Genomic DNA, 26,819 nt, shown 5'->3' on the forward strand with positions numbered 1-26,819 from the left:
CTGCCAACAAATGATAAACCAGCTGTTTGTTGGAAAAAATGGTTAATAAACCATTTAAAACCAAATTTTAATTAATTAATTAAAGTAGGTTAAACTTATAATTAATCAAAGATGAACATAGATTTGAGTTCTCCATAATGAGGGCTACAAGATCATATGTTTGTTTGTGTAATTTGGTTTGTGGGTGAATAAGAAATTGTCACTCAACGATGACTACTTAGAATGAGGGAAAAATGTTTGTCCCACATTGGAAAAGAGATGTGTTGAACAGACTTTATATAGAATCCATTGTGTATAGAATGTAAAGTGTGTAAATTTCCTTATACCCTCTCGCGCACGCGCAAGGGGGGAGGTGCAAATCTCAAGTCACAAGGGAAACTCGTGTGCGACCTGCGGACGCGAATGCAACACTGAATTGAGGGTCGGAACACAGATTTTTTTTTGCATTTCAAATTCTTCTTTTGTAACAACTGTGTGTTATGGAGAATTATAACATAATTGAAATCAGTGCTTGTAACATATGTAACTCATATATGTTATGATATTTTGATTTCTATAACAGCCATCATATTCATTGTTGATTGCAAATCCTCACTATATAAATAGCCACAATCCTTTCTTTGTAAATCATCCATTCGAAACACAATCTGCTCTCCCACTCTCAAAGTTCTTAACTGTTCTCTGGTGATAAAAAGAGATACCTTTCGAGTTCGTTGAGGGTTCTAGTTAGTAGTGCAACTTCCTAGAATCGTTTAGTCGTTATATCCTGGGAGACAAGCGCCAAGCATCCTTGCACCGGTAGAGGAGGCGTAAACGTCTTAAGGACAGTGTGGTATCACACACGTCTCGACTAGTTCTTCCATCACCAATCGTTCGGTATTTTGGTTGAATTTCTTTTCGTGTTCTTCGTTATTATAGTTACATGTTTAGTTTCTGTTTTATAATTATTTATAATTCAATTTATTAAATTATATATGCAATATATCATTGTTTCTCTAACAATCTTAAGACGTTTATTTTGATATTGCTTATATAATTTGTATTCGATTTTTTTCTACAAATTTTCTAGTAAACTTACACCTTATGTGTGTATTTCAGTTTCCGAAAATGACTAACGGAGAAAATGCTGGAAATGGCAAGGGACCTTTGGTACCAACTGTGCCTGCTGGGAAAAACCTGAGAAGCTCAACGGTTTGCATTTCAAGAGGTGGCAACAAAAGATGATGTTTTATCTGACTACTCTGAATCTGGCAAGATTTTTGACGGAGAATGCTCCTGAGTTCAAGGAAGATGACCAATGCGATCAAGCAAAGATTGCTGTTGTGAATGCATGGAATAATTCTGACTACTTATGTATGAATTATATCATGAATGGTCTAACCGACTCATTGTACAATGTGTACATTAGCATGGGAACGGCAAAGGAGCTATGAGAATCATTGGAGAAAAAATATAAGACCGAGGATGCCGGGGCCAAGAAGTTTATCGTGGCCCGCTTCCTTGATTATAAAATGGTGGATTCCAAGACCGTGATGAGTCAATTCTCTGAGATTCAACTAATCCTGCATGAGATCCACGCTGAAGGAATGCAGTTAGGTGAAAGTTTTCAAGTGGCATGTGCTATTGAAAAGTTACCACCTACTTGGAAGGAGTTCAAGAATTATTTGAAGCACAAGCAAAAGGAAATGACCGTGGAGGATCTAGAGGTTAGGCTTCGCATTGAGGAAGACAACCGAGGATCCGAAAAGAAAGCATGGATCAATCGCGTCTCTGCTAAGGCAAACATGATGGAACATGGTCAAGGTTCTAAAAACAAGAAATGCAAGTATCAAGGGTCCAAGCTGGGGCCGAAAGGAGGCATCTTCAAGAAGCCAAGGTTTGAAGGCAAGTGCTACAACTGTGACAAGACTGGTCACAAGTTTGTCGACTACAACAAACGGAGGAGGAACAAAAGGAAGGAGGCAAACCTGATTGAAGCTGTCACTCAGGATGTTGCAGACATGAATCTTTGTTGCATGATATCTGAGATGAACATGGTGGATTCAAACCCCAAGGAATGGTGGATGGACACTGGAGCCACCAAGCATGTCTGTGTTGACAAGAAGATGTTCTCCACTTTCGAACCATCTGAGGAAGAGGAGATTCTGTATATGGGGAACTCTGCCACCTCCGCCATCAAGGGGAAAGGAAAGGTGATTCTGAAGATGGCCTCTGGAAAGGAGTTGACTTTGAACAATGTCCTGTATATTTCGGAGATCCGCAAGAACCTGATTTCTGGTGCACTGCTGAACTCTCATGGGTTCCGCATAGTGATAGAGTCTGATAAGCTTGTTTTATCCAAGAATGGAATGTTTGTGGGTAACGGCTATGTATCGGGTGGGATGATCAAAATGAATGTAATGACTATGATCAAGAAAACGAATGAAGCTTCTACTTCCACCTACATGATTGAGTCTTCCAATTTATGGCATGGTAGACTAGGACATGTTAATTATGATACTTTGCGAAAGTTAATTAACATGGACACTTACCAAAATTCCAAATTGATTCAAAACGTAAGTGTGAAACTTGTGTAGAGGCTAAACTGACTAGATCATCTTTCCAAAGTGTTGAAAGAAATAGTGAACCCCTTGATCTGATTCATACATATGTGTGTGATTTAAAATCAACGTTATCTAGAGGGAATAATAAATAATTTATTACCTTCATAGATGATAGCACGAAATATTGCTATGTGTATTTGCTAAAATGCAAAAGTGAGGCTATAGAGAAGTTCATTCTCTATAAAAATGAGGTTGAGAACCAACTCAACAAGAAAATTAAGGCAATAAGAATTGACCAAGGGGGTGAGTATGAATCGCCATTTGCTGAGATTTGTGCTCATAATTGGATTTTTAATTTCCAATGGGCTTTAGTCCCATTCCCTTCGATGATTTTTCAACTAACTCTCTGTTTAACCCTTTAGTTAAAGGGTCAGTAATATTATCCTTAGACTTTACATAGTCTATAGAGATAAGTCCAGTTGAGAGTAGTTGTCTAATGGTATTATGTCTTCGACGAATGTGTCTAGACTTACCATTATACATCTTGCTTTGTGCCCTGCTAATTGCATATTGACTATCACAATGTATACCAATCGCAGACACAAGTTTTGTCCATCTAGGAATGTCCTTTATGAACTGGCGTAACCATTCTGCTTCATCCCCATATTTGTCTAGTGCTACAAACTCAGACTCCATTGTGGATCTAGTCATAACTGTTTGTTTTAGGACTTCCAGGACACTGCTGCACCCCCTAGCGTAAATACATATCCGCTAGTGGACTTTGAGTCTTTCATGTCGGATATCCAGTTCGCATCAGTGAACCCTTCTATAATAGCTGGGCATGATGTGTAGTGCAACCCATAGGTACGAGTATACCTTAGGTATTTGAGTACTCTTCCAATTGCTTACCAATGCATAGCTCCAGGATTACTCGTGTAACTACTTAGCTTATGAACCGCATAAGCTAGATCTGATCTTGTACAACTTGTTAAGTATATTAGACTCTCAATTACTCTTGAATACTCTAATTGAGAAGCACTTTTACCTATTATTCTTGGACAAATGTAGATTTAAATCTACAAGAGTTCTGACAATTCCAGAACCTTCCTTGTCAAATTTCCCAGGAATCTTGTCTACATAGTGGGTTTGATTCAACACAAGCCCTTATGATGTTCTCGTAATTTTAATTCCTAAAATGACATCAGCGAGTCCCAAGTCTTTCATGTCAAACTTAGAATTCAACATGTCTTTAGTGGACTTGATCATCTTATCGTTGCTCCCAACGATAAGCATATCATCCACATACATACATAGTATGATATATCCATTTTCAGTGTTTTTGTCATATACACACTTATCACCTTCATTTATTCTAAATCCACTGGTGATCATGGCATTATCAAATTTCTCATGCCATTGTTTTGGTGCTTGTTTTAAGCCATATAATGACTTAGCCAGTCTGCACAACTTCTTACTCTGAGAAGGAGTAGAAAAAACTTCTGGCTGTTCCATATAGATTTCTTCTTCTACATCTCCATTTAGGAAACCGTCTTTACATCCATTTGGTGTACTTCAAGTTTGCGCAACGCTGCAATTTCAAGTACCATCCGTATGGAGGTTATTCTCATCACAGGAGAATAAGTGTCAAAATAATCCAAACTCTCCTTTTGCCTATAGCCTTTAATAACAAGTCTAGCCTTGCATTTGTCTATTGACCCATCAGCTTTTAATTTCTTTTTCAAAATTCACTTGGAAGTTAAAGGCTTACACCTAGGTGGCAAATCCACTAATTCCCAAGTGTGATTTTGCATGACAGAGTCAACCTCACTTTTGATTGCTTCTTTCCACAGAGGACCATCAGTGAGCTTACTGCCTCTTTGAAGGTACGGGGATCACCTTCAACCATATATGACAGGAAGTCAGGTCCATAGGATTTTGCGGTCCATGCCCTTTTACTTCGTCTAGGTTCAACCTCAGCCTCAGACTCAGATTCGGACTCCGACTCAGATTCTTGATCCTGAGCATCATCAGTTTCGGCTCGGTTGTCTTCACGTGCCCGTTTAGAAGAATTAAATTCCTCTCTAGACTTCCGTGGAAATACATTTTCAAAGAAAGATGCATTCCTCAATTCCATTATCGTATCCTTATGGATTTCAGGAATATTCGAATCGTGGACTAGGAATCGATAAGCCGAACTGTTATGTGCATTTCCAATAAAGATGCAATAAACCGTTTTAGGCCCATTCTTCACCTTTTTAGGTTTAGGAATATCCCCAAACTTTTAAGTATTTGTAGGATGGTTTTCTCCCTTTCCATAACTCATATGGAGTTTTTTCTTCTTTCTTTTTGGGTACCTTATTTAAAAGGTAATTTGCCGTGAGAATCGCGTCTCCCCACATGTTGGGTGGCATCCCAAAACTGAATAGCATAGCATTCATCATATCCTTTAGAGTACGATTTTTGCGTTCTGCTACACCATTGGAGCAGTCCTTTGATGTATAATCCCATTCTGAGCACAAATCTCAGCAAATGGCGATTTATACTCACCCTCTCGGTCACTTCTTAGTGCCTTAATTTTCTTGTTAAGTTGGTTCTCAATCTCATTTTTAGAGAATGAACTTCTCTATAGCCTCACTTTTGCATTTTAGCAAATACACATAGCAATATTTCGTGCTATCATCTATGAAGGTAATAAATTATTTATTATTCCCTCTAGATAACGTTGATTCTAAATCACACATATCTGTATGAATCAGATCAAGGGGTTCACTGTTTCTTTCAACACTTTGGAAGATGATCTAGTCAGTTTTGTCTCTATACAAGTTCACACTTGTGCATGTTAATTGACATATATTATAGTCTTCACTACCATAAATTAGGAAGACTAATCCATATAGGTGAAAAAGCTAGTTTTTGACAATTGTCATTTTAAACAATCCACCACTCATGACTCTATATCAATTTCAGACAAAACACATTTGTCAACGCTGAGTTTTATACTCATAAAAACCTTAAGAACATACATCAACTTATTCGATAATTTAGTTCTGTTCTACAGATCAATCCAAAAACTTGGCTTGGTCATACCAAAGCTCTAAGTCATTTAGTCCCCAGTCATAATCACTGACTTTTTCCATGCTATCATCCGATATCATACAACAGAGGTTCATGTCAGCAACCTCCTAAGTGACGCCTTCAATCAGGTTTGCCTCCTTCTTTTTGTTCCTCTTCGGTTTGTTGCAGTCGACTGACTTGTGACCAGTCTTGTCACAGCTGTAGCACTTGCCTTCAAACCTTGGCTTCTTGGAGATGCCTCCTTTCGGCCCCAGTTTGGACCCTTGATACTTGCCTTTCTTATTTTTGGAACCTTGACCATGTTCCATCATGTTTGCCTTGGCAGAGACATCATTGATCCATGCTTTCTTTTCGGATCCTCGGTTGTCTTCCTCAATGCGAAGCCTAACCTCTAGATCCTCCATGGTCATTTCCTTTCGCTTGTGCTTCAAATAATTCTTGAACTCCTTCCAAGTAGGTGATAACTTTTCAATAGCACATGTCACTTGAAAACTTTCACCTAGCTGCATTTCTTCAGTGTGAATCTCATGCAGGATTAGCTGAATCGCAGAGAATTGACTCATCACGGTCTTTGAATCCACCATTTTATAATCAAGGAAGCGGCCCACGATAAACTTCTTGGCGCCAGCATCCTCGGTCTTATATTTTTTTCTCCAAGGATTTCTATAGCTCCTTTGCCGTTCCCATGCTAATGTACACATTATACAATGAGTCGGCTAGACCATTCATGATATAATTCCTACATAAGTAATCAGAATTATTCCATGCATTCACAGTAGCAATCTTTGCTTGATCGCCATGGTCATCTTCCTTGTACTCAGGAGCATTCTCCGTCAAAAATCTTGCCAGATTCAGAGTGGTCAGATAAAACATCATCTTTTTGTTGCCACCTCTTGAAATGTAAACCGTTGAGCTTCTCAGGTTTTTCCCCATGGGATACTGAGACATGTACAACGGGGGCAGCAGACACAGTTGGTACCAAAGGACCCTTGCCATTTCAAGAATTTTCTTCGTTAGTCATTTTTGGAAACTGAAACACACACACACACAAGGTGTAAGTTTTCTTGAAAATTTGTAGAAAAATATCGAATACAAATTATATAAGCAATATCAAAATAAACGTCTTAAGATTGTTAGAAGAACAGTGATATATTGCATATATAATTTAATAAACTGAATTATAAATAATTATAAAACAAAAACTAAACATGTAACTCTAATAACGAAGAACACGAAAAGTAATTCAACCAAAATACCGAACGATTGGTGATGGAAGAACTAGTCGAGACGTGTGTGATACCACACTGTCCTTAAGACGTTTACGCCTCCTCTACCGGTGTAAGGATGCTTGACGCTTGTCTCCCAAGATATAACGACTGAACGATTCTAGGAAGTTGCACTACTAACTAGAACCTTCAACGAACTCGAAATGTACTTCTTTCTATCATCAGAGAAAGTCTAAGATCTTTGAGAGTGGGAGAGGATTGTGTTTCGAATGGATGATAATAATTCTCCATAACACACAATAACACAGTTGTTACAAAAGAAGAATTTGAACAGTCAAGAGAATTTGAAATGTCAAAACCGAATTTTCGGAAATGCAAAAAGAATCTGCGTTCCGACCCTCAATTCGGTGTTGCATTCGTGTCCGCAGCTCGCACGGACATACACGAGTTTCCCTTGTGACCTGGGATTTGCACCCCCATGCGCGTGCGCGAGAGGGTATAAAGAAATTTACACACTTTACATTCCATACACAATGGATTCTATATAAAGTCTTTTCAACACATCTCTTTTCCAATGTGGGACAAACATTTTTCCTTCATTCTAAGTAGTCATCGTTGAGTGACAATTTCTTATTCACCCACAAACCAAATTACACAAACAAACATATGATCTTGTAGCCCTCATTATGGAGAACTCAAATCTATGTTCATCTTTGATTAATTATAAGTTTAACTTAATTAAATTAATCAATTATAATTTGGTTTTAAATGGTTTATTAACCAGTTTTCCAACAGTGAAATGCAGCATTCATATATGAATCAATATATAGAGTTTGGATAGAATCAGAATGCCACGTTCTATATGTTTTTGTCTAATCAAGTTTAATGTATTGTGTTTCGCAGCTTGTGTTCATGTTTCATTACATATGTTTGGTTGAGCATTAGACATTTTTCCTAAGTTGTGGCTGATTATGTGTTTGCAAATAATGACAGATCTTAGTTTGCTACTTTGCTTGTTGTTGTGTTTTTAGCCTAAGAGCTGTGCTTTTACAGCGGCAAGCCGCTAAATCTTTGTCATATGTGTCATTTGTATCTCCAGGTTTTTGGCTCTGTTGCTGGGGTTAAGTTCATAATGGAGGTCTTTCCTGGAATAGGTCTCGATCCAGATTTGGCTCTGTTGCAAATACGTTCCTTGCTTTCGCTCGCTTTATCGCTCTACTTTCTGGGGTTTTAGACTATTTATGATTCATATTTTTCATTTTTATACAACTGAAGATTAAATTAAAGAACAAATCCACAAGGCCAAATACTGCATAATCAATCAGAGCAGTGCATGCATAGTGTAATAAGATGTATTTCCTCTAGCTGAAGAATAATAATTCTCATGGAGTACTGGACTAGCATTTTGATTCATTTCTTGTGATAATTATTCACATGTTGCGTACCATATCTCAATAAATTAAATTTCTCCAATGTGTAATTGTAAAAGATAATCAATTCCAAGTTTCCAACTACTATCGAAATTTCGAAAAAAAAAAACCAAGTTAAACCGAATTTTAGTTTAACAGTTGTGTGTTCTTAGTGTTGGCTCAAAACCTAAACCGAATCAATCTCGAAAATATTTATATTGCACTACTAGTTTTAACCCAAGTTACGAGTTTCATGAGAATTTCCAAAAATGGAGAATAGAAAATCGAAATTGTTGAATGTTGATCTAGAAAATTATTGGTTAAAATTTCGGGTATAAGGAAAACACTTGGACAAAAGAAAAACATTTAAAATAAAGTCTCTTCAGCGTCTCTCCCACTCGCTCTTAAACTTCATTCTTTAAGTTCTGAGAGAGAGAGAGAGAGAGAGAGAGAGAGAGAGAGAGAAGTGAAGTGAAGTGAAGCGCCGATCAACAAGAGCGAAAGAGAATGTCGTCGTGGAGAGGAAAGCGGAAGGACGAGGATGAGAGTGTCGCTGATGCCCACGCGCCCCCCAAAAAGACCGCCAAAAGAGACTCCTCCTCTGATGACTCTTCCGAGGACATCGTCGTCTGCGAGGTCACCACCTCTCTCTCACTCACACACTCGCTTCTACTGTTTTGGGTTGCGCGTGTGTAATTTAGGGTTTATGAAAATCAGAGTGTGAATGTTTAAGGGATTTTGCAGATATCGAAGAACAGGAGAGTGACGGTGAGGAACTGGAATGGGAAGGTTATTGTGGACATTCGCGAGTTCTATGTCAAGGACGGCAAGCAGTTGCCTGGGAAGAAAGGTGTGTTCTTTTTCATTCGAAACTTTCCGGGGCTTTATCTGCTGATTCTGCTTATGATTTGGTTGGTGAATTTTCGTGTTTTCGTGAGTCTTATAGTGTAATTGAAAGTCTACTGCTTCGTAGGATCAAATGAGCAGTTGATGGGTTTTATTGAATGAGTTGGTAATGTGAGTAAAGCATGAACTTGGACCAAATGCGTGGTAAAGGTAGTGTATTTTTGAACGCATGTTCTTAAAAGAAACACTTGAAAATGCAAATAGTTATATTCTGGTTTGAGCTATATGAATACATGATAATGAGAGTTCAGACGTAGGTTTCGTTGTCCTTGTTCTTTTAGCACTAGTGGCAGAAGTAATTGCAATTTGTCAGCGTAATATACGGAATATTTGAAGGTGGGTTGAAGCTGAATTACAAACCCATGAGCTGATTCTGGATGGGGATTGCATTTAGAGTATAGAATTTGGAGGTTTTACTAAATCTGCTGCATCTCTTACACTGTCTTGAAAAGGGTCTTTTAAGTGCAAATGGTCTTTGGTCTTTGATTTATCTGTTAATTCACTTAGCTTTTATAGAACATATGCCAAGGGACGTTCAAGGAGGTTGTGGGATTGCGTGGCTGCGGTGCTTTCTGATTCGCAAGTAGCCTTTGCTAAGAATGGCCAGTTCTGGAGTTGGCCTTGTTACTTTGCACCTAGTACTGAAATGTTAGTGACTTAATATGTGGGTCATTGTCAATTCATATATTGTATATAGTATATTGCCGTTGGATTCCACTCATCAAATATGGGAATTTAATTCTTTCACTCTACCTGGGTGTTATAGAAATCAGTGTTTTGAAGACAACCTTGAGGGGCATTGCTTCAGGACAGAAGCCTTGACCGTTTTTATAAATGCCAGGGAAAAACCATAGTGGAGAAACAGGATCCCTGCAGAAATAATGAAAGAAAAGAGAAAGAAGCCTTAAATTCAAAGATGAGAGTATGGATGAAGAGTTGTAGGCAAAGAAACCCAAGAGCAATTTGGTAGCCCGAATTGTAGAATTAATTAGATAGAAGATATGAACAGAAGTCCTAAACCTAACCTTATAATACTTGGGCACATTATAAACCCCAGGCATCTACGATCAATTAACTACTAAAGTGATGCTTTTGAAGCGTAGGTTAATGGGATCATGTGCCTTCAAAGGGGTGTGTGCCTCCTAATGTGCCATTTACAAGAGATGATGGACATATAATTTTTTTAGTTTACCTCATGGACATCTGATTAAACCGTGTACGCCGTTCAGACTCCATTTAGCTAGGTGATCGAAATTACAAAAAATTGCAACAATACTCTAGTTCTAATCCTCCATCCTCGCCTACCAGATAGCCTCTGCTTCATGTGATATCACCAGCGACCCAGCAGCTTACTTCAGCAGCTTTGTGAGAGAATTACCAGCCTAGTGATTTTGTATTATCTTCTTAAATCTCAAGATCTTATTGATTGTTTCCTAAGATTTGTATGTGTAGCTTAATTTAAATCTGGAGTATGCTTTGTATTCAATATTTGGTGCATAGAAATGACACTCTTTTCCTTGTTTTTAGGCATCTCACTACCGATGGATCAGGTATGCATCTTAATGACTTACATTTCAGTACCATCCTAGAATTACCTACGATAATTGTTTCCCTTGTGCAGTGGAATGTTCTTCGGAGTCATGTGGAGGAGATTGACAATGTTGTTAACGAGACTGCTTAGAAATGTCTTTCGTGGTAAAAAAAAAAAGTTAGCTTGCAAGGTAGTTTTGTTTAGGCTGTTAACACAGTAACCGTGTGTGACATTCTGTATCTGCCTAGAGTTGAAAACTGTATGAAGATCAATGACTATGCTTTGGAATTAGACTTCAGCTTCTTATTCATGTATGCAAGTACTTGATCAACTATCTTAAGTATTAGGTTACACATGGACTGGTCTGACAGTGTTTATAGTTTGCTGCCCATTAAAGCTGACACATAATGCTTTTGAAAATCTCCACTGCATAATGTTTGTGTAAGAAAACACCTCGGTGAAATTTTGTATAAATTGGACACAAATATTGGATTTACAATGAAGAGAATCATTTTAGTCTCGTCCCTGGGTATTGCAGCTTTGGTTTTATCAAATTCTTAATCTTCTCAAATTGGTATCTTCATCTCATATTAGCTTTTTTGGATAATATACAAACAGAGATGCACTTGCATACTTGATCACAAGTCCGAGGATCCTATATGGCTATATCACCGGCCACCACTAAACCCTTTTCAGTTGCTCATTAACTTTTCTATTTCCACCAGAAGTCACCTTTCACCTTCTCTCCCGTCCCTATTCCTGTTATACGCAATTACCCAATTGGTAAAATTCAGTTTGAAAGAAGCTTGGTGTGCTAGGCTGCTAGCTCCCTTCCATATTTTCTACTGTCGATCATGCCGTCTCTGCAGGTTCTATGATAGCCGGTGCTTCCTTCTAGAGCCACTCATCCCAGTCAGATTAGGCTCAAGTTATATTACTATCGCTTGGCTTGCGTCTGGCAAATCCCTCGTTTCTACACTTCTTTTACGCTGATTGTCTACCTTTGATTACAGTTCTTGAAAATAGCAGTTGATTGGTCAGCCTCTTCTTGATTAGGCAAATTTGATGCAATACTGCTGCGTTTTGTTCTGTTAACTGTTTCTTGATTACTAGAAGCCAGTGCTTAGCTCATCATGTTGATGCTATGGCTTGAAGGAAGGTGTACCCTTTGGACCGGTATCTCAAACCCTTTGTTCTGTGGGGGATTTAGAGTTGCACCCAATTTCCAGGAGAGGTTTTAAATAAAAATAGAGTTGACATATAAAAAATATACCCTATAAACTAGTTTTTGTGAGAAGTTTAGCTGCACCAAACCCTGAAGTGATACTTGAATTTTCCAACCGCATATGAGATCTAACGGTTGAAATCAAAGTTAAAACGTATTCAACTTTTTTGGTATTGCTAAATGTACCCAATAAAGTTCTAGTTATACCCGGTAATTTTATAGTTTCCAATTTTACTCATGGAAAAGGATTCTACGCACCATCGAGTTCCCACACCAACAATCATTTTATTTTCAAGGAGCAATCACAGCCACTCATTGAGTTAGCATATCAATGTAGTCTGAAGTTTAACGGTGCTCTAACCTTCGACGTTTATTTTGAAGAAAGTGAACAGAGAAATAAAAGAACTCAAGGATAAATAACTGGGAATTTGAAATTAAACCTCGTCGCGATCGTGAATTATTGGGTCCTTACTCCTTAGAGAACTAGGAGTTGTTGTGGAAAAGGTAGTGGTGAGGGGTTTCATTGGTCGTCGATGGGGAATTATTCAAGTTGAGTTTTGGGTTGAAATGATGGCATAAATTTCAATTGGGTCTGGTGTTGGCTTAAGGGATTGATGGTCAGAGATGGAGAAGTTCTTAAACCTCTGATAGCCTAACCTTAATTTCTGGAAAGAAAAAAACACATCAAATCAAACCCAGAACTTTCCCAGTTGTCTACATGTCCTCCATGACCCTTGTATGTAGCTCTCAAATCCAACCATGGAATCCAGAATTAAACTCGATCTGCTCGGATTGGATTAAGAGCTCAGGTACAAGGTGACCCAAGGCAAGAGTCGGGTCAAGGTCAATTTTTGGTCTCATCGCTCTCCTCCAACGATCATCGATTCAATCTCCTCCGTCGTCCCAGCCGCAGCCTTGTGGATTTGACGTCAACTTTGGCATTGACCACGGTGGTATTGGAACCGCATACATTGATATCATCGTCGAACAGACTCTTAATTACCCGATACAACTAACGTCCATTTTAGTCTAACGGTGCACGTGACCGCATGCGGGCCGGTGTTGGTACTCTGACGGTGCGGTGAATAAGCTCTCTTTTACTCATATTTCAAAACGTGGAAAAAGAGATTTCAACGATCTAATATACCCTCTGACTTGGTTCGATCATAGCCAAATGGGAGCAATATCTGTCGTCACTACTGTTGTCCCTTCTCAATCTCTCCACCCATTAATCATTTAGTTTTCATCATAAAAGTTGCTTGAATATTGGCACAACAAGGAATTGACATTCTTATCTTATTGGAAAGGAACCATGTTTGATCGTAGTTATTCAGCAAAAAAATCTTTGATCGCAGTTCCCAAACTGATTGATTTAATTGCTCTTTTGATTGGCGAGACAGATTAAGATAGTTTATGATCTTATACAAACCTACCTCCAATTTCAACAGAAGAAAAGTCATGAAATGAACAAGAATTATATAGAATTTAGTTATAGGATTCTTCTTTTCATTTCTCTTTCAACAAATATAATACATGATCATGTAATACACAGAGATGAAAATATGGGTTGTACTTTCTTTCCTCAATTTTCTAGGTTGCAAGGGCAGAATTGGAAAAAAATATATAATTGATTAGAGCTGGGTCTACTTAGAAGTTTACTAGTTATATTTATATATTAGAAATAGATCTTCTATTCATATCACTAAAAATGATGCTTAGACCTCCACATATAATAGACCTCTAATTTACTTTCACAAATAATCGATTTGGTAAATGTACCTCCATTTTCTTCCCACAATGCCCCTTGCCAATAAACTATAAATTCAACCATCCTAATTGGCATTCGTACAATACTCTTTTTTTTTAACAAGATGATCTATCTAGTTTAGACACTCAGATTAAAGTTTCTTGCGAATAGCCATGCAGTGGCTCTCATAATATGATCGATGGTATTCTGATTAGGGGTTTCAAAACATATATATATATATTATAGCCAAAAAGATAATAAGTCTAATATTTTATTTAGTGTCTCTTTGGATTGCAAATTCTTGCAATTCTACTCTATGTAAGGATCGATGAATCAATTTATAGCAAACTACTTAAAAGTATCAGACAACAATTAAGTTTACAAATAACTCACTACTTAATTTGATAAAGCAAATAAGGACCAAATGATGGCAAGTTGTCACATGTCATAAAATATTTTACTTTTTTACCCCTTTTTGACCTATAGTGTTTGCTACTATCAATTTGAGAGGTTATCTGCTACTGTCGACTATAAAAACTAACTGCTATTGTCGACTATAAAAACTAACTGCTATTGTCGAGTTAAAAACTAGTTGCTACTGTCGACTTGGAAGACACATGCTACTGTCGACTTGGAATGTACATGTTATTATTGACTATGAATCTAACTGTTACTGTCGACTTGGAAGATACATGCTACTGTCGACTAATAAACTAACTACTACTGTGGTTTTTGGTGAGTAAAATTCAAAATTTCTCAAAACATATGCAATATGGTACTTAAATGAAAGCCCATGACATAAGAAACAACTTTATACATTTGCTCACATCCAAATTGCCGGTGGTTTGGCCGGAAAATTTAAATTTACCGGAAAAAAAAACTAAAAAATGAGGAGATAGAAATTTGTTAGATCTAAGATGGGTATTTGGTAATTTTCACGAAAATAATATTATTTTAGATATTTTTACATTAATTAATTAATCAGTTTTATTTTACTTATTCTTTGGGTTTGAGCTTATATCCTAATTTATATAAGAAGTATGAAAAGTGAGTTTTTAGTTAATTTAAATATGATCTAGTACTATTTAGTAATTTTCCCATCAATTTAATCTTCACAACTTGCTCACCGTCTTTACATTAGGTCATCACGATATCCTGATATAGCTTTGCCTTTTTTCCCAATAATGCCATGAACTTTTCATAGAAGATGACCTCTATCGATCTTTATGTAATCGATATCATGTGGATGAGCTCTTATAACCCAATTAATCAATCTTATCATTCAACGTCATTTTCAATTCTTCATGATTTCCCCAGTCAAAGTCATAAGGTTTCATTGATTCTTTCTTCGTTGTAAATTTTACTTTTACGGTTTACGGTTTATGAATGCTTTGTATTGTTCTTAGACGTACATGCATAAAGATATTATTATTATTATTAAAAGAAAATGACAATTTCATACTATCTTAACTCTTTAATTGCCCATTTTAATAATAAAGTTCAAAATGTAACCATTTTAACACAAAATAAACTAACATTTGCCCAATTAGTACAAAAACCATAGTTTTAAGGCTATTTTACATTTATCTATATAAACATTCATTTATAGAGAAAGTTGACGAAAGATGACATCTTTACCGGGTGTTTTACCTGTGGCTTCCGGGGGTATTAGGTCTGCTTCTGGCCTAGATCAACGTAAGTTAAATGGGTCAGCAGGGCCTTCAAGCATCCGAAATACGCCGGAGCAGTTCAATCAGGTACAGAGGTTAGAGTGAGTACCTAGTGTTCTTAGGCACGAGCAACAGGGTAAAAAGGAAAAGAAACGAGAGACAAGAAAACATCTTTGATTACGGCGCCCAACACCCCAGCAACTCCCATCATATGAAATGGGTCGTTATCGATTTGTACTGAAAGTTGTTCCCTTTCCAAGAATTTGAACACGTACAAGCTTGCAGAGTTGATCAGCAGGCAGCTCTTTCGCTCTATAGGGATGTGGATCAAGGACTTTTTCCGTGGCCGTAATTCTATTCCACCTCTTAGAAAGAAAAGAACTCCGATCACCCGCTGCCGGATGCCGGATTCCGGCCATCAACCGCTTGACTCCGGCTACCGATCACCGGAAAAAATTACTGACACCTAGTAACCACCAATAACAAATTACTGACACCCAATAAGCCCCAATAACAAATTATTAACACTCAGTAATCCTAATAATAAATTATTGATTTCTAATAACCCACAATTATAAATTACTGACTCCTACTAACTCATAATAATAAAATTTTGACTCTTAATATTCATGTTACATTGTTACTGACCAGTATCGTATTACTGGTGTCAGTAATACGATTACTACCCCTCAATAATTATATACATCCCAAAGTTGCAGCTCTGGACAAACTCTAAAGGATAATCAAACATGTTTCTCCTAAATTGGCTTGAACTGGTTCATGGCAATAATGACATTCCCTCCTTGTTTATTGCACGGAGAGTTATCCAATTCTTCATTAATTAGCAAATTAGTCTGCAATGTGATCATCGAAATCAGCTGCGCTAACGTGACTTTTGATTCCAATAACATCAGTAGGAAGGAGGTAGGAATACATACGAACAGAATCTGGTCATATGTAACTCTACTTACTCCCTTATCGGTCCGACTACTTCTGGCCCATGCAATCTTGTTTAGGATCCCAGAATTACTCTCCCGAATCCCACTCGGCTTGAATATGGTAGTTGTTGGTTTGTGGTTTAAATTAATAAATTCATTAATTATTTTTTGTATTAAGCCTATATTATGACTTAACCCTATTAGGTTTAGGTTGTTGTCTAGCAATATAAATACATGTTTTACCAGCAGTATTGTAGAGAGAAAAAGAGAGCCGCATCTTTGGGGTTATAGCAAAGTAACCACAGTTTAAGGTTCTATAGAAGTTGTTATTCTATTTGGTGTTTTGCTTTTTGGTGAGTGTATTTGGGTGCTATTGGGATATTGGGTTTGAGTAATAAACATCTTGAAAATCTCATTTTAATATTAGTGCAATCTCTTCATTGTTTCTGCCCGTGGATGTAACATTTTGATTTTGGGGTGAACGACGTAAATCTTTGTTTCTCTATTTATTTATCTTTTCTCAAGTTTTTTGTACTTCATACTTGTTACGCTTCCGCACAACAAGTGGTACCAGAGCTGGTCTATGTGATCCTGGTAACAATTATGAAGTCTACTTCAACGAAATTTGAGATTGATAAATTTAACGGGAGGAATGATTTTCAACCTTTGGCGTTTGAAGATGCGAGCCCTATTAGTCCAATAAAGGTTATTGAAATCGCTAAAAGGAGTGAATGCCAACTACCTTGTCAGATGAAGAAAAAAAAGACATGTTAGAACGAGCACATAGTGCAATTTTGTTATGTCTAGCAGATAAGGTTCTACGTGAAGTTGCCGATGAGACGACTGCTCCTGGATTGTGGCTAAAGCTGAAAAAGTTATATATGACCAAATCTTTCACCAGTCGGTTATATTTGAAGCAACGACTATACACTCTTCATATGTCTGAAGGTATGCTTGTTCAAAACCATATTGATGAGTTTAATAAGCTTATATTTGATTTGAGGAATATGGATGTGAAAATTGAAGATGAAGATCATGCTTTGATATTGCTATGCTCTTTGCCTCATTCTTTTGAGAATTTTGTTGACACCATGTTGTATGGAAGAGAGGCTATCTCTTTAGAAGATGTCAAAGCAGCTTTGAGTTCTAGAGAATTGAAGAAAAAAGTATCAAAGAACTTGAATGATAATCAAGAACTTAGTTTGGCAGTTCGAGGTAGAGAACAAAAACATTCGAGGTCTAAGTCTCGAAAGGGTAAATGCAACTATTGTCACAAAGAAGGTCATTGAAAACTTGAATGTCCTAAACTCATAGAGAGATGTAAGTCTTCTGAAAATTCTGGTGATAATGCGAATTATGTGGATGACGAGTCTACTTTTGATTTTGCCTTTTTACTGGTGATTGTTCCATTGATGGTTGGTTACTTGATTCGGCTTGTTCGCACCATATGTGCTTTAATCGAGATTGGTTTTACACTTATCATTCTATTCATGGAAAATTAGTCTATATGGGAGATGATTTTCATCATGAAGTCATGGGTATTGGATCAATTCGAATTAAGACGCATGATGGAATTATCAGAACTTTGAAAAATGTTAGACATGTCCCAGATATGAAGAATAATTTGATTTTTTGGGTACTCTTGACTCATAAGGCTATGAGTTTTCGTTAAAAGGTGGAGTTTTAAGTGTTAGTAAAGATTCTGTTGTTGTGATATTGGGAAAGTTGATTTGCCCTAAGCTCTACTTACTTTAGGGTAGTACTATTGTTGGTGCTCCATCAGTTGCCTTTTCATCAAATCCATATTCAGATATTGGTACAAGTGTATTTATTGAGGGCCAACTTGATCGGTTCTGTGAAGATATGATAGTGAAACACCGCACTATTTTGAAGACACCAAGTATGAGAATTGCATAACGTATTTGTGGATCCCTCTTAGGGAAAGTGTTTTACATGCTTTCTAATTTAAATAAGTCTACGAACTTTAGTGCTGAATCTGGTAATTCCTGCTATTTGGTTAATTGGTCTCCATTGACTACATTATGTTTGAAGACTCCAATTAAGGTATGGTTTGGTACTCATGCTGATTATTTTGATATTAGTTGTTATGTTGGTGCTCATGTGAGTGATGATGAACTTGATTGGAGGACAAAATTGAGATTCCATGGATTTGTATTTGGGGTGAATAATTATGGCTTGTGGTGTGTTCGGTCTAAGTCACCTAAATTTGTGATCAACCAGTTTATCAACTTTGAAGAGTATGTCATGCTATTTGAAGAAATGTCTATTGATGTAGGTTAGGACCACGGTGTTACTAAGTAGGTGGAGGTTGTTCAAGCTTTTAAGGAAAGTGTTTGACTCCACTTTCATTCAATCTGGTCAGGAGGTGCTTGTTTTTGTTGGTGATATTGAAGAGAAGCAAATTTGATTCTACAATTTTGCTTTGTGGGAAGAATTTCAACCTCTTCATTGGAATCATCTATCTTTGATCAAGCTAGTTCATGTTTGCAAGTTCAAGCTTAGCTTGAGCTTGATTGCTATATGCAATTAGTACCCTTCGGGGTTTGATGGAGGAAACTTTGGGAGAAGATTTTTACTTTGGAGACTTTGATTAATTTAAACTAAGATGGAGATTGTTGGTCTGTGGTTTAAATTAATAAGCCCATCAATTATCTTTTATATTAAGCTCATATTATGACCTAACCCTATTAAGTTTAAGTTGTTGTCTAGCAATATAAATACCTGCTTTACCATCAGTATTGTAGAGAGAAAAAGAGAGCCGCATCTTTGAGGTTATAGAGAAGTAACCGCAGTTTAGGGTTCAATAGAAGTTATTATTCTATTTGGTGTTTTCTCTTTGGTGAGGTATTTAGGTGCTATTGGGATATTGAGTTTGAGTGATAAACACCTTAATCTCCTTTTATATTAGTGGAATCTCCTCATTGGTTCTGTCCGTGGATGTAAACCCTTTGATTTTGGGGTGAACCACATATACTCTTTGTTTATTTGTTTATTTATTTTTTCTCAAGTTTTTGGTACTTCATACTTGTTACGCTTCGCACAATAGCAGTCTCTAGTTCCTTCTCAATAGATACATTTCCAAATTGCTTGCATTTAGCTACATTCCCCACGCATGCTAAGCTCATTCGTGTTGTTCTAACATTCTTACTTCACATTACCAAAAAAACAAAACATTCTTACTTCATCTTAAATTTCAGATTTTTATTACTATGATCAGTAAAAGAAACAAGCTTCAGATTTTACACCATGCTAATACCAATTTCCAAAGAGAAATTGAACCAACATAACTAATAGTTACCAAGGTAAAAAGAAGATGAAGAAGAATCCAACTTACTAGTTATTGAAGGGTCATCTCTCTGTATTTGCAGACCTGAAAATGATTTAAGTCATAAAGTACCAAACGCTTCCACATTATGAATAACGATTGACCCAAAGTTCAAAACGGACCTCGGTAATCGGTGCCCACATACCCGACCCGGAGAACCACTTTCCTCTTCCCACATACCCTACATAAACAAGGGTAAAAATGTACTATCCTTGACCATGATTGAAACTGAAATGGGCGCAGTTAGAAATTGTTTTTCGGTGAATAAAAAAAAACGTATTCAACTTGGGTAGCCTGAAAAACCCAATAGAAAACAAAATGTGGACTGTGCAAAACTCAACTCAACTCACTCATAAAACCTGGCGTTTCCTTCTTCTTCCTCTTTGCAGAAACCCTTCTTCTCAATTTTGCAGAGATCAAAATCCAGACTCGTCGCCAAGCTTTAGAAATTCCGAGATGACCCCTCCCATTCTTTCATTAGCTCTGCCGTCCGAGACTGGCCGAGTTCTTAGTATCCAGTCGCACACAGTTCAGGTACTGATAAGCAGCTATTACCCAATTGCGCAAAATTGATTCTGATACTGATTTCTTAGACAAATTTTAAGTCTTGTGTGCCAAGTTCATATTTTTATTAATGTTTGTGCTATGAGAATTGAGGGCATTGTAAATGACTTGATTTATTTGGTAATCTTTATGGCCAAGTTGGAATCTTTTTGTTTCCCTTTAAACCATGAGCTTTAAAGGTGCTTCATTTGAATTTTTTTGTTCATGATCAATGTAATTTTATGTAGTTCCAAGATACTTAAATTAATGTGAAATATTATGATTACTTGATTTTTAAAATCAAATTGGAATAATTAGATGTATTTTCTTAATGGGAAGTGTTGCATCTACTGGTGAAGTTGTGTTTCATGCCAAGAGTTATGAATAAATTTGGTTGTGTTAAGTACAGATAATATGCGACGTGGGTTTTAAGAATATCTGCCTGTATTTTTGAGGTTATTTATGAAACCCTTATCGTTCTAGAGCTCTTACACTTCTTTAGGGATATGTTGGGAATAAATCAGCTGTGTTCCCGCTGCAATTATTAGGCTATGATGTGGATCCAATTAATTCTGTCCAGTTCTCAAACCACACAGGCAAGCTGCTTCCACTTCATCCGAACATATCTTTTTAGGCTTACATGCTGTCCTTAATTGAATGTAGGTGGCAATGTGATTCAACTGACCTTAATATGTTTGCAGGATACCCAACATTTAAGGGTCAAGTTTTAAATGGAGAACAGCTTTGGGAATTGATACAAGGCCTTGAAGCAAATAATCTATTATACTACACCCATTTATTAACAGGTTATAATCTTAGCATGGACTAATTTTCGGCTGACGAATGCCATGGATACTACTTAATGAATGTGTTTTTCAGCCATGGAAAGATGCAATGCAGAAAACATAATTTACTGTGTAGGACTGGAGATTGCCATATCAATATATAAGCATCAAGATTTTTGTGCATTGATGACTTAATATGCTGTTATGTGATACAGAGAATTACAGAACATACTACCTGCTTCTCTTGAGGATTAATCAAAACACCAGTACTGCCTCTTTTATTATTTTATTGTGACCACATTGCAAGATGGTTCAGTGAACAGCACCCAACAACACCAAATATCAAGAGAGTTACCTAGCCATAATGCCCTAGTCTATATCTTAAAACAGCACCAACAACAAAAGAGTATAGAAGTCTAGAGCAGTTTTTGTTGGGTGGTGCTTATGCAATTGGCTGAGCAATCAAGATTTAGTTTATAAAACCTGTTACTTTGGTATGATCTTGCACGTACAGTTCTAAACATACTTTCCTTGTTCCAAAGACTCACCAATACTCTTGCTTAGAGAACCTGTTACTTTGGGATGATCTTCCATGTACAGTCCTAAACTTACTTTCCTTTGAATTTTATGTGGCTTTGATCTTCTTGTTGACTTTTTTGCAGGTTATATTGGTTCAGTTTCTTTTCTGAGCACTGTGTTGGAAGTTGTCAAGAAACTTCGCTCTGTAAACCCAAAACTTAGATATGGTGAGTGGATCATCAAACATAATCTAGAATGTGTATACTAGTTCTTTCTACTTTTATGGACTTTTTATGCTGTTGGTTACAAATGCCGAATGTATTTACTGGCTATACTAGGGTTTTATCTACATGCTTGTCTTTTTTATCTTTGGTTAGTCTATATGGATACTCTTTGTTCTGCTTGGCTGTACTTGTTACAAGGTGTGAGATTGTGAAATGGCTAGTGTATATACATCATAATGCAACAATTGCTGTTAATGGGCAAAGTACGAAGTTCTGTCGTTATTATCTTTGTTGAAGAACAAATTTGCACAATCTATAGTAATCAAGTCTGCACATAAACTTCTTCCTTTTATAGTAATCAGATCACATTTAAACTATCAGATATGTAGAATTGCTGTCAAATAATTTTTACATAAATTGGAGGAACTATCATTTAAGAGACTAGAGCAAAAGAATATTATTGTGTAGATATTTTTGCTTTTGTTTTGTTCTTGAACCCAAGTATAATGGATGCATTGCAGTCCATCTGTACATTTTAATAAGTAGGTTAGCAGTTGAATTGTGCAGATATGTTAGTCCATGGAGTGGTTGTTCTACTTCCATTTAAGAAAGAACAAATAATGCCTACCTCATCTTTATCTTATAAATTTCGCTTGTCCAGTCTGTGATCCAGTGATGGGTGATGAAGGGAAGTTGTATGTCCCTCCAGAGCTGGTATCTGTATACCGTGAAAAGGTAAGCAAAACTTGTTTATGGATGTCTATGTGGCATATCAAATACAATGCAATTATAAGGTTAGATATGCTTTTGAGCTATCTAAATACAATTTGAAACAACCTCAGAAACTTGTGTCTGTCATACACATCCTGAAAATGTATTGTTGTGTCAGATCTTTTGATTAAGTTACTCTGCTAAGTTAGTATTTCCTCATCCTGATTTTATTTTTTTGAATAATGATATTAATATGATGGCCTGCTAGCAGTTTTGACTCGTTGGTAATTTTCTCCGAATGCACTTTATATAGGTTGTCCCTGTTGCTTCAATGTTGACTCCCAATCAATTTGAAGCAGAATTGCTTACGAACACCAGGTAATTGTTGATACCACTCTTTCCAATTGGTGCACAGAACATTTCTTCTTTTAGTTAAAGCTAAACATCCTCTTATGTTTGTTTTTTTTAATATTGCAAGTATGAAGTAGAAGGATTAGTGTAATCTCTACTACTATAAAGTGAGCATAAGAGTACCACCAAATTAAGAACTGACAGATTTATCCTTTTATCATCAGTTTTCACAAACAAACATGAGGGCTGTCAGGTAAAAAGAAAAATAAATAAAATTAAGAGATAATTGTGGAAAAGAAACCTGGGTAGTGGGTATGGGAAGTTATGAATTTTAACTGTGTAAGTCCGTGAAAATATACACGGGTAAAGGCTAGTATATTGTAATTAGAAAGGTCTTGGGCATAGCCAAATTTGTCTATCCTTTTATGTGCTATAATTGAAGTTTAAAATCCACTGTAAATGATAGTTGATGTCTTTGCTGTAACAGAATTGAGTCTGAAAGAGATGGCCGTGACGCTTGTAACATCCTTCATGCTGCTGGGCCATCAATGGTACTATTATTTCTAAACCGTATCTATGAATAATCCTTTTTTTAGAACATATGGATAAGTCTGCTCTGACTCATATTGAATAATTTTCTGTTGTTTCTCACTATTACGACAAATTTATAGAACTACAAAATCTGAAGGAAATAGATTTTTGAGCAATTATACGGAACCCAAATTATCATACATAAACTATATCTCAAATGAAATGGCAACTTCCACGTAATCAAATGTAGTTAGCTAAAAATTTTCATGTGATTTTGGTAGAATCTTTTTGGTTCTTTAGCATTTTTTTAATTTTAATATTTTTTTTAAGATAATATCTTCGTTCTAAAGCACAGAACTAGCTTGTATAATTAGAAACTTCTTTGTGCTTGCTTTTGAATATTTACATTTATCTTGCACATTCTCTCTCTCTCTCTCTCTCTCTCTCTCTCCCACACATATATCTCAATTTTATATTTTAATGTGCAACTTCGGTATACTACAGGTTGTGATAACAAGCATAAATATAGATGGTAAACTTCTTCTAATTGGCAGTCATCAAAAGGAACAAGTGAGTTTTTCTTGGGCTTCAAACCTATTCCTTTTATCAGACTTTTACTAGACTATTGAATGTTGTGAATATAATCTTTTTTGTTGGACCTTGTCAAGTTACCAATCTCCTTAGCTAGTAATTGAATGCATTGTTATAATTTAGCAGTTTTCTTTTGTCTATTACTATTCACATTGGAGGTTCGATTCCTTCCTTGCTTATGCACCAAATGTTTCATATGTAAAATCATATAAATATTTCCTTGGGAATAAAAAAAAAATATTACCAAAGATTCCTTGTACGCCAAAATACTTCTAAACATATAAAATTTAAATGGTAATATCTCAGAAGTTAGATTCTTCTTCACTTTCTCCCACTCTTAATGAAAAAATTTATGACTTCCTTATATTTATGGCAACTCTTGTTGCTAGCTACTGGAGTTTGTGTTTCTTCTTTTTGAATGCATATATTTATGGTGAATAAAGTTTGGATGCTGACTAAAGATACTATATCTATGATGTGATAGGGTCTATCTCCGGAGCAATTCAAGATTGTGATTCCTAAGATTCCTGCCTATTTCACAGTATGAATTTCTTTTTATTTTATTTTCTTTTCATCTGGGGCTTTACTCATAAAATAGCTAGTATACAACATGAAAGGTCTACAAGGAACATACTATGTTGTGTATATTAAGTACTCTTAGATAGAATTATATCAATGTATTGTTAATTCGACGTATGACTTAATGTTTATGACATTTTGGTGACATTCCTTTCTGAAGTTTTAGTTGAATCTAATATTCTCACCTTTCTCAATATACCAGCTTCTGGAACCAAAGTTTATCTGTCTTTATCTTTTAAAAAATAATAAATAATAACAACATGAAAAATAACCTTTGGAATTCTTCTGATTTCAACTAAAAATTAGGATAAGTTGTGCCAGTTAACACACGCTACTAAAGTTTGTCCTATTGAGGCTTAAGTTGTGGAGCTAGACTGGGGACCGAAATAGGAGGGGCAATCAGCTTCTTGATCACCATTAAACTATTACATGGTCTTTCTTTTTGAGAGTGATGACGGATCTGATTTCTTAGATTGCTTTTGGGTATTGGCAAAATGATTTTTAACTCCTAAAGCAAATATCGACTATACTAAGTTGTGAGTTGTAATTTTATTTTTTCTTTATTTATTAATCCAACAATTGGAATTAAGTTCAATTTCTAATGCATGCTCTAAAATCTGGTAAGAAACATTTCCGTCATGGCTCAGTGTGAGTATAAATATGAACAAGAGAAGCGCAGCTGTTATAAGTGGCAGGCATGATTTGAACCCTAAGTAGAACTGTGTTGATGAAATGAAATTTTTATGCAGATATTTAGTTTAAGGTACACATAAATGGACTTCTGGTTTGTGGAGTGAACTTGCATGTTGTCTTTACAGTTCTTTCCTTCATAAGTTTCTGTAATTGACAGTTACATGCGTGCGCTTGTAGGGAACAGGTGATCTTACAACTGCGCTTTTACTTGGTTGGAGTAATGTAACGCTTCTAAACTCTATTTTGGCTTTATTAATTTTCTGGTCCTTTACGAAATTTTATAAGTACCAATAACTGGTGTGTTTGCTACTCAGAAATATCCTGAGAACCTAGACAAGGCAGCAGAGCTTGCTGTGTCATCTTTGCAGGTATTCCTCTCCTCTCCCCTGCCCTGTTCTTACTTTGGCTATACGTGGGTTTCTTGTCATATAATTCTAAATGATGTGAAGCTCACAGTTTTGAGTTTCACCTTTTCTCTATCAAAAGACCAGTAAGTAAATGAAATGATAAAGCATAGAAGAAAAGTAGGTGCGTGTACCAAATTTGAGTTCTTATATGTATGATCCAATTTTAATGACACCATAATATTGAATAGATCAATTAGCCTTTCATTATCATAGTATCTGTGGATAGTGTATAGCAGTGTTCAAAGACAAAGTAATGATTTTTCCCACAGAAATATTTTCATTAAACATATTGCTACACAAGGCATGAACAGGAGATGGTTGCTGTGATGTCTCATAAAATTGAAAAATGTGATCCTGATGATTATGTCAATCTTTTCAGTTTTATAAATAAAGTACTGAACTTGTCTTTTGATGAAAAAAAAATTGCCTACAAAACTGATTTGGAGTTTTGGATGATAAGCAAAAGTTTAATATAACTTCAGTTGGAGGACTTAGGGTATAGAACTACATAGGCCCATGCACATAACCTGGTGATGAAAGGAATTGTTACTTGAATCTTTTTTCTATTGGCTTAACCTTTATCCCGGGCTAGTCATGATGACATATTATGTGCTGCAATACTTGCAGGCCCTTCTGCAGAGGACAGTAAATGATTATAGAAGTGTCGGCCATGATCCCCAGACAACCAGTTTGGAGATTCGATTAATACAAAGTCAGGATGACATTCGTCAACCTCAGATTAAACTCAGAGCTGAAAAATATGCCTAATGTATAGAAAGGTTAAAATAATATTTGGAACATTTTATCATTTGAAGCTAGAAGTGGCGAGCAGTTATAACAATGTTTGATTAGTGTTAAACACTTATATATAGGCTGTCGTGGGAAGTTTGAATTCGTCAGTGATATTACACAAACTATAATAAAATCAATAAATATATTCAGGAAATAAAAAGAACCCAAACTGTATTCAGGTGCTGATGTTTTCTTGGACAAAGTTTCTCTTTGTGTACGAGTTGGCAAATTCTGTTTCTTTTTTGCAATCATATATAGTTCTCTATCTTGGGTATCATATTGCTGTGACAAATTTTTACTTAGTTCAATCACCTGCTTCGACAGTTGATAGTTGGTTTCAATCATCTGAAAACCGAACAAATGTGTAGGTTGTTTCCTTTTGGTTACATTAAAATTAGTATCCCACATTGATATGTTTTAAAAGATTGAGAGTTGATTTCAAAATAGACCGAACTAGGTTGTTTTTTCAAAAGAGAA

General features: G+C 36.2%; 2 protein-coding genes across 2 annotated transcripts; both read left to right on the plus strand.

Moving 5' to 3' along the window:
• Positions 1–8,707: 8,707 nt before the first annotated feature.
• Positions 8,708–11,208, plus strand: LOC126790360 (RNA polymerase II transcriptional coactivator KIWI-like). The gene is made up of 4 exons (XM_050516574.1): positions 8,708–8,889; positions 8,998–9,103; positions 10,687–10,709; positions 10,781–11,208. Exons 1-4 carry the CDS (start codon positions 8,761–8,763, stop codon positions 10,838–10,840), a joined length of 318 nt encoding a protein of 105 aa, XP_050372531.1. The 5' UTR covers positions 8,708–8,760; the 3' UTR covers positions 10,841–11,208.
• Positions 11,209–19,991: 8,783 nt separating this feature from the next.
• Positions 19,992–26,526, plus strand: LOC126790320 (pyridoxal kinase). Its single transcript, XM_050516515.1, has 11 exons — positions 19,992–20,150; positions 20,662–20,965; positions 21,607–21,690; positions 22,349–22,422; positions 22,712–22,776; positions 23,237–23,300; positions 23,785–23,850; positions 24,356–24,412; positions 25,321–25,365; positions 25,458–25,511; positions 26,178–26,526. The coding sequence occupies exons 2-11, from the start codon at positions 20,800–20,802 to the stop codon at positions 26,316–26,318; spliced, it is 816 nt and encodes a 271-aa protein (XP_050372472.1). The 5' UTR covers positions 19,992–20,150; positions 20,662–20,799; the 3' UTR covers positions 26,319–26,526.
• The last annotated feature ends 293 nt before the right edge of the window (positions 26,527–26,819 follow it).

Source organism: Argentina anserina, chromosome 1, assembly GCF_933775445.1.
Source record: "Argentina anserina chromosome 1, drPotAnse1.1, whole genome shotgun sequence".
Taxonomy (NCBI): Eukaryota; Viridiplantae; Streptophyta; class Magnoliopsida; order Rosales; family Rosaceae; genus Argentina; species Argentina anserina.